The sequence below is a fragment of the Mytilus edulis genome, chromosome 10 (genome assembly GCF_963676685.1).
Source record: "Mytilus edulis chromosome 10, xbMytEdul2.2, whole genome shotgun sequence".
Classification (NCBI taxonomy): domain Eukaryota; kingdom Metazoa; phylum Mollusca; class Bivalvia; order Mytilida; family Mytilidae; genus Mytilus; species Mytilus edulis.
The window spans coordinates 40,832,384-40,845,103 of NC_092353.1; the positions used below are offsets into that span (position 1 = coordinate 40,832,384).

General features: G+C 34.6%; 1 protein-coding gene across 2 annotated transcripts; it reads right to left on the reverse strand.

Moving 5' to 3' along the window:
- Positions 1–7,510: 7,510 nt before the first annotated feature.
- Positions 7,511–12,509, reverse strand: LOC139491168 (uncharacterized). 2 transcript variants are annotated; one of them, XM_071278588.1, is made up of 2 exons: positions 11,924–12,509; positions 7,511–10,451 (listed from the first exon to the last, which is right to left on the reverse strand). In XM_071278588.1, the coding sequence occupies exon 2, from the start codon at positions 10,445–10,447 to the stop codon at positions 8,768–8,770; it is 1,680 nt and encodes a 559-aa protein (XP_071134689.1). In that variant the 5' UTR covers positions 10,448–10,451; positions 11,924–12,509; the 3' UTR covers positions 7,511–8,767. The 2 variants fall into 2 exon arrangements, with proteins under 2 accessions (XP_071134689.1, XP_071134688.1); XM_071278587.1 differs by having other exon boundaries at positions 11,964–12,062.
- Positions 12,510–12,720: the final 211 nt, after the last annotated feature.

Consider the following 12,720-nt stretch of genomic DNA (forward strand, 5'->3'; position numbering starts at 1 on the left):
ATTTTTATTTTGTTTTGCGGATGAAATTTCGAAGTTTCTATAAATTATATAAGTTTCTCACAGAAGGTACCCAAAGAAGGTGACCAAAGATTTTGCAACGATACAAATATTAAACTTTACAATATGAATAAATATCTTTAACAAATGAATTCAAATAGCAAAAGCTATGCAATTAACAAATATATACTTATTAAGCATCATGTAAATTAATCAACAATGAAATACTTTAAATATGAAATTTGGAGTTTTACCAAGGGAGCTAATAATTAATTAATGTTAACACTGTCTGCCACACAGCATTTCGGGGCCTCTCCCTCTGGTATCTTTCGTCCCTCTTTTATAGCTGACTATGCGGGGGCTTTTCTAATTATTGGGGGCATTATGATAACATATAGTTGTTAATTTCTGTGTCATTTAGTCTCTTGGCAATGATAATACATATTCTTTAATATATATAGTGATGTCGTTATTACGACATAGCTATGTCGTTAAAACGACATAGTGATGTCGTTATTACGACATATTATGTCGAAATAACGACATAGCGATGTCGTTATAACGACATGTTATGTCGAAATTACGACATAGCGATGTCGTAATAACGACATATTATGTCGAAATTACGACATGCTATGTCGTAATTACGACATAATTTTTTTTTTTTTAATGGCCCTTATCGGCTTCCGTAATTTTGAACCTTCTGCAGAAATGAAAAAAAATGAATAGCAAAATCCAGAAAAGTTTATAATTTTTATAAAAGTAAGCCCACATTTAGTACACAGATAATAATCTACATAATGATCTTTCATCATTTTGCAGTATAAACGTTTTTATTTTTCTTTAATATTTTCTCTATTTTGTTAGCACCTTGATATACGAGCGTCCAGAAGCTTTTGTTTCATTTCTTCTTTTTTTTTTTGGGGGGGGGGGGGGGGGGGGGTAGGGTGATCATTTCTGTTATCTGTAATTGGTATGCCTTTTTTTTTATTAAGCATTATTGTGTACCATTCTTGTGTTTAGGTTCTTAATAAAAAAATTTCCTGTCATATCATAATTTTTTAATTTGCTAATGTAAACTCGGCTTGATGTGGCCCAAACTGAGCTGACCTTCAACTCGATAGCACACTAAGAATGTCACAAAAGGGGACATCTTTCTATATCTATGTAATTCCTGAAAACATTGAAGATACTGCGGAGCGTTCCGACGTAGACAAACAAAAGTACATTAACACAGGAACATGGTTCGCGCTATATTCACGACATTCTCCGGGCGCGCAAAAAAAAAATTGTGGGTTGTTGTCTCATTGGCAATCATACCACATCTTTTTTTATGCAAGCGCTAACACGGTGATTTCATCCCTTCGAACCAAGATCCATCTTCAAACATACGGACATAAAGCAGTTAAAAGGTAGAACGTATAAAAATCAAATAAGGAACAAATGAGTTTCGAACATAAAGTAAAAGGATCGGTTGAGCACAAACACATATAAATAGGTCATAAAAAAATCATTTTACCTCAACAAATTTAGAACTATTACCAGATATAAGAGTATAAACAACAAGAAGTAATTGTAACAGGATGCTGTTACGAAGTCTCCCAAACAAAGCTCCCATAACTCGCAATTCATATGGTCCCATGTTCATTTGATTTGATTTTTTGTCCCATACAAGAATATATATGGCTTACTGGTGGGGATCTCCACCATTTACAAGTATTCAAACAGGAGGGGGTGGTGGTGACCCCCAGGGACTTTTCCTACATCTCATTTTATTTGTTTTATTGTCCCCTACAAGAATATATATGGTTTAGGGGTGGGGATGTTTACCGTTTACAAGTTTTAAAACAAGAGGGGGTGGGATGACCCCCTCAGGACTTCCCTTTTATCTCATTTTATTTGTTTTATTGTCCCCTACAAGAACATATATGGTTTAGGGGTTGGGATCTGGACCATTTACAAGATAATAGTACATTCTCAAATTGAACGGGGTGGGGGTGACCCCAAGGAACTTCCATTTAATTTCATTTGATTAGTTTTATTGTCCCTTACAAGAATATATATAGTTTAGGGGTTGGGATGTTGACCGTTTACAAGTTTTCAAACAAGAGGGAGTGGGCTGACCCACTAGGGACTTTCCTTTTATTTCATTTCATTTGTTTTATTGTCCCCTACAAGAATATATATGGTTTAGGGGTGGGAATCTGGACCATTTACAAGATAATAGTACATTCCCAAATTGAACGGGGTGGGGGTGACCCCCAGGAACTTCCATTTAATTTCATTTGATTAGTTTTATTGTCCCTTACAAGAATATATATAGTTTAGGGGTGGGGATGTTGACCGTTTATAAGTTTTCAAACAAGAGGGGGTGGGGTTGCCCCTAGGGACTTTCCTTTTATTTCATTTCATTTGTTTTATTGTCCCCTACAAGAAAATATATGGTTTAGGGGTGGGGATCTGGACCATTTACTAGATAATAGTACATTCTCAAATTGAACGGGGTGGGGGTGACCCCCAGGAACTTCTATTTAATTTCATTTGATTAGTTTTATTGTCCCCTACAAGAATATATATGGTTTAGGGGTGGCAATCTGGACCGTTTACAAGATAATAGCACATTCTAAAATTGAACGGGGGTGGGGATGACCCCCGGGGACTTCCATCTAATTCCGTTTGATTTGTTTTATCGTCCTATTCAAGAATATATATGGTTTAGGGGTGGGGATCTGGACCGTTTTCAAGATAATAGTACATTCTCAAATTGAACGGGGTGGGGGTGACCCCCAGGAACTTTTATTTAATTTCATTTGATTAGTTTTATTGTCCCATACAAGAATATATATCGTTTAGGGGTGGGGATCTGGACCGTTTACAAGTTAAAAGCATATTCTCGAATTGAAGGGGGTAGGGATGACACCCCCCCCCCCAGGGACTCCCCTATATTTCATGTGTTTGGTTTTTTTGTCCTTTAATCATTTCTGCAGACTGCATGTATCTATCACTTACAGTTTTCAAGTTATATTCATTTGAAAATTTTAGAAAATAAAATCTAATAGGGTTCTATAGTAAACCCCTCCCTTCTTTCTGCCCCCCAAAATACCCCTTAATAGACCCCAATGCACAAATGAACGATAGATGGCTCACCTAGACATATTAGTCTAACATTTTATGAAACCCTAAGTAAATCTGACAAGTAGTTTTGGAGAAATGCTGCGGACAAGTTTATTTTTAAAGTGGCGGAAGAAGAAGAGGAAGAAGAGGAAGAAGAGGAAGAAGAAGAAGAATAAAAATAATAAGAACTGAGCAAAAACAATAAGTCACGAATAGGTAACGAATAGGGAATAGGGAATAGGTAACGAATAGGCAACGAATAGGGAATAGGGAATAGGTAACGAATAGGTAACGAATAGGGAATAGGGAATAGGTAACGAATAGGTAACGAATAGGGAAAAGGGAATAGGTAACGAATAGGGAATAGGGAATAGGTAACCAACTTGACGTCCATGAAATTGTGCCTTTTCATTTCTACAGTTGTTTTGATCTTTAAATCTTTGACAAGTTGTATCCTTATCTGTTGCAGTTCGGACGACGTTATAGGTTTGTCCCAGTCTATTTTCTGTCTCCATAAATCTTGCATTATTATTTTGGCTCTCACAGTAATAGGGATTAAAAGTCCTAACGGATCGTAAATCCTTGATGACTGGCTTACAATCTCCCGCTTTGTGATATTCCCGATTTCCTGGTTCAATTTTACTTCCGGAAAAGAAAGTTTGTCTGTAATTGTATACCTACGTAGTCCAAGTATTTTCGTTTAAGTGTCTTTGTCAAGCACATTTTCAGCATGTGCAAGTTCTCGTAGATGGCTTCTATTTGATGTCCAAGAGCGCAGAATAAAGCCAGCTTTTGACATTAACGATCTTGCTTCGCAGAAATATGTAAGAGCTTTCTTCTCATTATCAAGGCTCGATAAAACGTTATCAACATACAAATCCTTCTTCATGGTGGATGCAGTTTCCGTTTTGTTTTGTATCTTAGTGTTTCAGTAATGCTACATTTAAGATAAATGGAGAACATGTGGCGCCAAATGAGGCAGATTTGAACCTGTAAGTAATCAGCTGGCTAGTTTTGTCATTCGGATCGCTCAACCATAGGAATCGTCTTACATCTCTGTCACTGTTGTCTAGGCCAACATGTAGAAAGGCTTTCTCAATATCTGTGCTCACTCTAATTTTGTTCAGTCGAAATCTCATCAGAATTTTTGTAAGATCATTAAGTACTGGCGGTATAGGCATTAAACAGTCATTAAGGTTGCATGGTGTGGCGATTGTCTGCAGCTGCAATCATATACAATTCTAATGGGTGTGGTAGCTGATTCCCTTTTAACAGCATGGTGAGGAATGTAATGAATTTTGACCGGAATTGTATCTTCCTTTACCTTTTCTATAAATCCTCTTTTCTCTTGCTCTTTAATTATATCCCCATATATTTGAAGTAGCTCTGGTTCCCGACAAAGTCTTCTGATTGTGCTTTTTGTTCTGGATTTCGCTAAATAGAAGTTTGATGGCAAGTCATGGTGGTCCTGTTTCCATGGCAACTTCGCGTGGTATTGTCCATTTTCAAATATCAATGCAGTCTTTTGATATAGATATAGGAAGATGTGGTATGAGTGCCAATGAAACAACTCTCCATTCAAATAAGAATTGATGATTTTGGAACTAACTGCTGTGGGTCCTTCACCTCGTATCACCTTATCCTCAGTTATCTTCCAGTAAAAGTCTGCTCCTATCAGCAACGAAATTTCAAACTGTTCATGTGAACTTAGTGGATGCGCTAGTTTAAGACTTCTTAACGAGTTCTGTACCACAGGGCCGATGATCGGCCCAAAGACATACTCCTCTCAGTGCCAAAGGGCCGATTCATCGGCCAATTCAAATTATGTTATGAACTACGTAATGTACTATGACGCCGCCGTTTTTGTGATAAATTTAATTCCTCCGTCTTGAAGCTTTCGCGCGTTTTTTTTTTCTCCCAAGATTGAAAAATATGAAAAGGGAGCCTTTTTATGAAATTAATGAAAATAAAATTATGTAAGAATGCGTTTATAAATATATATATATATATATATATTATTTAGAAGTCTCAAATCTACTCTTTTTACTCGGCGCTATTGCAGTATTAGTATATCTATAAATGCATGTTAGGCTTACTTTCCTAAACTGGCTAAAGTTATCAAGAGTTTACTTTTCAAAAAATGTAAGAATATTATACAAGTAAAGTTCTGCATACATAAAATATAGAAGATAGAAATTATTCAAATAAGGACAAAATACCTTTACAAAAAACGGATAAGAAAAAACGCCGAAAAAATCCAAAACTTAAAAAGATGAAAAAGTATTCAAAAAGTGCACTACACATTGATGACGTAATCAATCTAATGACGTGATTCGTTAATGCATCCATCGGATCATGGTCATATAAAATAATACCGCCTAGAAATTTCCAAACTATTCCCTATTTCATGCTGATTTTCAAAATTCATTCGACGAAGAAGTTTGTCTTCATAACTTTATTATGCTTTATACGGCATACGTTTATAGGAAAGGCAAAACAGTTAAACATAAATAACAAATCAATGGGTTGTATACAAGAGATACAGGATAAAAATCTAGCAAGAGCAAAACGCATGGACGGAGCTAGTGACAGAGCTATTTATATGCACTTGATTTCATCATATATTTTATACTGTATTTATCGTGTGAAAATACAATGTCCTGTATTGCATAGTAAAAAAAGATTCTTGTCGGATTATACCGGCCAAATTTACATTCCAGGTCAACATGACACTTTTAACGGATACTTGTAACATGTTTCCTAGTAAAATGATCGGTGCATGTCTGTAATCATTTATCATTTGTCCCTTCTTCCAAAATGAAAGAAAAAAAAACGCACACAACCTGATAATTTTGGGAACATATTTCCTCGTTCGCTTTCTAGGTGAGAATCTCCTCTCTCCTTCATTTATTTGATGTATATTTCGGTTGACTTAAACTAACTTAATTTTGTCAGGGTTTGTGATAACTTAGTATATTTATGTATTGAGACGATAGCGGCTTGGGGATATAAGATGAGTTATGAGTCGATATTTGAATAGTTTGTTGAACCTACATCTTCTTATATTCATATGGACCTGTCCTTCGATTATTTTTGTAGGTTGCTGTCTCACATATGTATACCAGAAATCTTTTTACATGTATTAACAAATTGATATTGATTATGTTGTTTATTGGTTGCTGTCTCATATTGAAATGTCTGTTGATTTATGTTGTTGATTGGTTTCTGTCTCGTATTGAAATGTATGTTGATTAATGCGGTCGATTGGTTGTTGTCTCATACTGAAATGTCTGTTGATTATGTTGTTTATTGGTTGCTGTCTCATACTGAAATGTCTTTTGATTTATGTTGTCGATTGGTTGCTGTCTCGTATTGAAATGTCTGTTGATTTATGTTGTTGATTGGTTGCTGTCTCATACTGAAATGTCTGTTGATTTATGTTGTTGATTGGTTGCTGTCTCGTATTGAAATGTATGTTGATTTATGTTGTTGATTGGTTGCTGTCTCATACTGAAATGTCTGTTGATTTATGTTGTTGATTGGTTGCTGTCTCGTATTGAAATGTATGTTGATTTATGTTGTTGATTGGTTGCTGTCTCATACTGAAATGTCTGTTGATTTATGTTGTTGATTGGTTGCTGTCTCATACTGAAATGTCTGTTGATTTATGTTGTCGATTGGTTGCTGTCTCGTATTGAAATGTCTGTTGATTTATGTTGTTGATTGGTTGCTGTCTCATACTGAAATGTCTGTTGATTTATGTTGTTGATTGGTTGCTGTCTCGTATTGAAATGTATGTTGATTTATGTTGTTGATTGGTTGCTGTCTCATACTGAAATGTCTGTTGATTTATGTTGTTGATTGGTTGCTGTCTCATACTGAAATGTCTGTTGATTTATGTTGTTGATTGGTTGCTGTCTCGTATTGAAATGTATGTTGATTTATGCGGTCGATTGCTTGTTGTCTCATAAACGTATACCGTGCTTTGCTGTCTTAAATACGTATACCTGATATCTTCGATGAAAAAATATACTTATAATGAATTGTGTTTAAGCAAGGAGGTAATATGAGAAGAGATGTATTTCAATTTACATTGACGTATATCCGCCTTTTTTAAAATAAATATTACAACCGTGCATGGCCTAAAAAACCAAATATGAACTACCAAGAAAATGTTTGCCCTTTTATCCAACCAGTTAAGTTCAACAAAATCTTGATTAAACTCAGTGAACAACAAGTATCGATTCGGCGTGGTCATATTGACAATTGCCTATTATTATATTCTTTACTTTTCTTATTTGATAGCTAAATTCTTTATGTGTTCCTTTGCTTTCAGTGAAAACTCGTTTATTTAAAGAGAACCAACATTAAAATATTGAAAAAATAGGATAAGTCGAGGTAGCAAAAACATTTAATTTTGAACATAATCGATTTAAAGCAAAACAATCTGCCATGTCCAAATGGCTACAACATTCCACCTGGAGAAAGATTGTAACTTATTGGTGGTTCTCGATTAGATTCCTCTAGCTATTTTAATAAATAAAAAAGACCGCTCCCGGAAGGGTCACTTAACCAATTATACCTCACATATTCCTTTCGAGGATTTAATCTTCCATTTCTCATTACCAGTATAGCCATCATGGGAAGTGAAAATCTAAGCGCATACCGGTATGCCTAAATATACAGCCTAACGCCACGAGAAACAAACTTTGCGCTGGCTCTTGATAAATATCTCCTCGTAAACAAATATTCGTTCCGGTTGGTACAGGTCACCATAGCGAAAATAATTCGCATATTCCTCTATTTTCTGTGCTATTACTTCATAATTATCATTGGTAGCGTTATAATGACTAAGCGACAATCTTTGTTTAATGCAAGTAAAGGTTCAATAGAAATCGCCTTTTTCTTCATTTATATTGAATTGATTTACTTTGTCGTTGGGTTCTTGTCTCATTGATAATTAGCCCGAACCTTCAATTCTTCATGCATATTAAATAATAACACTACAAGTGTATGTACTGTATGAGTATACACACTGTTTTGTTTTAAATACGTATACTATTCTCCAATATGTTAATTCGACCATGCCAATTTTGTGGTGTTATATCTTATAAAGTTCATTCTGCAAACAATTCCAGTAAAGCTGTACTAGGGGACGTCTTTAACTTGCAGCGAGGTGAAAAATTTGTTGTTGTTCCATGTTGAAGGAAACATTATGACTTTGCGATGAAGAAATGTTGTTTCTTTGATTTGTAATAGTTTTGTTTTCTCCATGCATGTATTGATAGTGTGTGATGGATGGATAACCCAAATCCTGTTTTTCTCTACTTTGAACCACTACCATGTATTTTTTTTTTCAATCCAAAAATCTTTGGAATTCATGGCAATCTCATTTAAATCATTGCAACTTTTCCATACAGGAATGAATATTGATACCGATAAGAAACATGCACATATTTATACCGGTCTCAAAAGGAGAGACAAAATATACTATAGAGACAATCAAGCTCATAAGTCAACAATTAGCTGACAACGAAATGTAAAAAACAAATCACACGTAATACAATAATTCATTTAAAACCTTGTTAGTAATCCAGATCTACCAAATAATAAATTCGGTAAGTCGAAGTTTGGAAAAATCAATCTTCTTTTATTGTCATTTAATGTCAAATAAAAACGCTTCATTGAATCGATTTGCAACTAGCAATTTATTGGTCGATGTGTCATAATGCAGACCCCACGGGTTTTTTAGTCCATTATCGCTTGATAAGAGTTGTCTGTAGCGTTGTCCATCAGGAGAGATAATGACCACATTGTGAGTATAATTTCCTGCTACATACACGTTACCATCATTGTCTACAGAGATACCTAATGGAGACATCAGAACACTTGAATCATCAAACGTCCACAGTATGATACCATGGTTATCACAGCAGGTTGCCCTGTGATATCTATAATCTGTGTAGAACAGTTTATCACCTAATGCTGTAACGTACGCATAATCTCGGAGTTCGGAATTGCTAACATTTGTAATGGTTTCGTCATTCAGTCTGATCATTTGTAGTCCTTTACTCCCAGCACAATAAATCAAATGTCCATCTTTATAAACTACTCCACTATTGTACGAATCAATTTGTATTGATTTCTTCAGTTTGTGCTTCTTTAAGTCGATTATATTGATCTGATTTGTAAAGCCAGAAGTTACAGCAATAGAATCATCACCAATTAATACCACATTAAACGTTGGACCAATTTTCTTAATTTGGAAATCTTTCGATCCGTCAGACTTGAATACTTTTATCTTATATTGCTTAGTACAGGAGAATACCATCTTATCGCCGGGAAGCAGTGCACAACTATGAACATTTGACAATCCTGCAGTATTGATACGTTTCTGTAATTTCAGAGTTAGGTTATCAATATTTCTGGTTGGAAAAGTTACCATAATCTGGGTTAGTCTATCCTTCCGTTTCTGGATGGGAAAATCACATGGATCAGAACTGACATTAATTTCCCCAACATTCTGTACGATGGCAGAGATTTCCTGTAAAGACTTGTTAATCTGGAATGAAATATTGACTTGATTTGTGGATCCACTTGTGGCAATCGATTGAAAAAAAATTTCTTCGACTGCAATATCTTTTTCGATATTGTTCATGGTTAAAAATGTTTGAAGTTCAGACGCATGCTGTTTAATAGTGGCAATGTTTTCTTGTACCTCAATGATATCTGATTCCTTCTTTTTTAGAGTAGTCAATAATTTTTCTATTTTTCTATTTTCTTTTTGTTCAACTCTCACTAATTCTTTAATCAAGTCATCCTGGAGTTTATCAAGGTGGTGGTTTATATGTATCCTGCTTTGTTTTATTTCTGCTTCAATTTCTCTCTTCTTATTTTCTAGCAATGTTAGATTTTCTCTCCTGTTAGTGCGGAGTTGTTTAATATTCTGGACAACTTCCAGCAGGGTTTGTTCGAATTCGTAAAAAGCGTTTGAGGTTTTTATGTTCTTTATGAGTTCATTTATGTCCGTTAAACTTTTACAATCGTTGTGAGAATTCACACATTTCTGACAGCATGGACAATCGTGATCTCTACAGAAAAGTTCGAATTTCTCATTATGAAGTTTGCAGGTCTGAGCGCTGTGTATGACTTCGGTCGGTAACTTTTTGTATTCGGCAATAGAAACGGTTTCATGGCTTTTTGATGCATTTGAAACAGCGTGATGATTTGTACATTCTTCACAGAGTCCTTCATCACATTTGGAACACCATACTACTGACTGTTCATTAATCTGAAGATTTTCACCAACACCACAATTACTGGAATTGGTTGCCATACTTCTACAATAGATTATATGTACATAAGTGCATACTTTACATATTCAAATCGTTGTCGGCTGTGGCTACTGTGGGGGCTACTGCGATAGTGATGATTATGGTTATGGTGATAGTGATAGTAATGGTGATAGTAATGGTGATTTGATGGTTATGGTGGTGGTTATGATAATAATGATGGTGATGGTTATAGTGATGGTGATTTGACGGTTATGGTGATGGTTATGGGAATGATGATGGTGATGGTGATTGTGATGATGATTGTGATGATGATTGTGATGGTGACAGTTGATTATTTTTTCTTTAACATTTTTAATAAATTTCTTAGGGTAATGAATGTTTCAGACTATGCACATGATGCAAATGTTATGCGTATTCTGCAAGATTTGTACCCGTGAAATGCATTGAAAGGCTCAAAAAGCAATTTTCATATAACTAATTTTCCCAAGGGGTATAACTCTTTGAAAAATCAATGATTGGCATGATTAATTATCTCGACTAACACATTGGTTTTTATAAACCTATGGAATAATTTTTATAACATTCTGGCAAGAATTGTACAAATGAGTGTAATTACAATGCAGTTTTCTATATAATAAATGTTTCAAAGTGGCATAAAACTGTTTTGAAACTAAATTATCAGCACTGATTTTTGAACTTGTCAAAGACATTCCTGATGTAATCCTATGTTAGAAGTTTGATAAAAAAAATCTGGCAAGAATTGTTAAAGACATCCGGGTAGTCCGACAACCATTATTTCAACATCCCATTACTCCGAAATCCAATTATTCCGACAGCCTATTATTAATCCGACATCCCATTATTCCGACACTGTATATGCCATAAGTTTATAGGTAAATCTTATCTAAAAAGACCCAACTACTCTCATGCGGGATATGTGTGTCAGTGCCTTGGAGTTAAACACATGCTTATTGCAACTGCACGGTCCTTATCCATAAATAAACACTTATGTATATCCTTTTTTGGAATTCTTTAAATACATAAACGATTTTAGTATATACAGAAAGGCGCGAACATTCATAACTGAGTTATACAGAATAGTTTCCTATACAGAAATTGTACTTACGTATACTATATATCTAGTATACAGATTTCGAATCAATTCTGTACATATGGTATAGCATATATGTTATAATACAGACAAAATATATATATATACAGAGTATATATACATAAGTAAGTCGCCTACCAAAACCAATAACAACAACAACAGAGTATTGTTCTGTCGGAGTAATGGGTTGTCGGATTATTGGGTTGTCGGACTAATGTGTTTTCGGATCAATGGGCCGTCGGACTTATTAGCTGTGGGACTAATGGTTTGTTAAAATAATGTTACCGAATTGTACAGGTGAGTCAGAGAGCGCTTTCATCAATGGCAGTAAAAAGTTCTAAAAGACAACATCGGTTATGGTTCATCATAACCATGATAACCTTTTTGCAAATGTGGCTGTATTTACCATGTTTACACTACAAATTTTGCTCTGAGTACCGACAAACCTGTGCATGCTGTGCATCTGGAAAAGCTTTACAGCATGGCTTGACCTAGATAAATAGAATTTAAATGAATTTCAAGTTTCAGAATATAAATAACTTAACTACATTTTGCGTTTTTCCCCTCCCTGCAGAAGGTGCCATATCAAATAAAACTCGTGTATTTGTTTATATTGCTATGTTCTGTAGACTGGAAAAAAATGCACATCAAAATCCAGGTAAGTTTTTAATTTTCTGAAACATTATAGATATCATACAACTTTTATATATCTAGTTCCTACCATGTCTTAAAACGTTTTCGATGTCTCAGTTTGTCCGTACTCATAGTAGATTTTGTTTGTTAAAAAACGGCCATATTTTTTAAATCCTGTAGACCCTTATAAAGTAAACAATTCAATGTGATCGAACATATCTCATGAAATAACTGAGTTAATCAAAATAAAATACAAAAAGCTAAACAAATTATTACTACATTTTCAGTTCACTTTTGTGTGTTTGTGATTGTACGGATGTCTGTGTATTAAAATTGTGATTGTAATATACAACGAAATAATGATACAAATTACATACCTTTATAAGACTTATAAATAGAACATTTCTGTTGATAAGGAATGTAAATGGTCACGTGATTTAATGTTTGTAAGTCAGGTAAGAAGATTCTATTAATAAACTTTGGAAGTCAGGAGACACATTTAATAAATAAACTGAATAGAGCTAATATTACACATGTATGTATAAATTAGTGCATTGTAAACAAACTCTT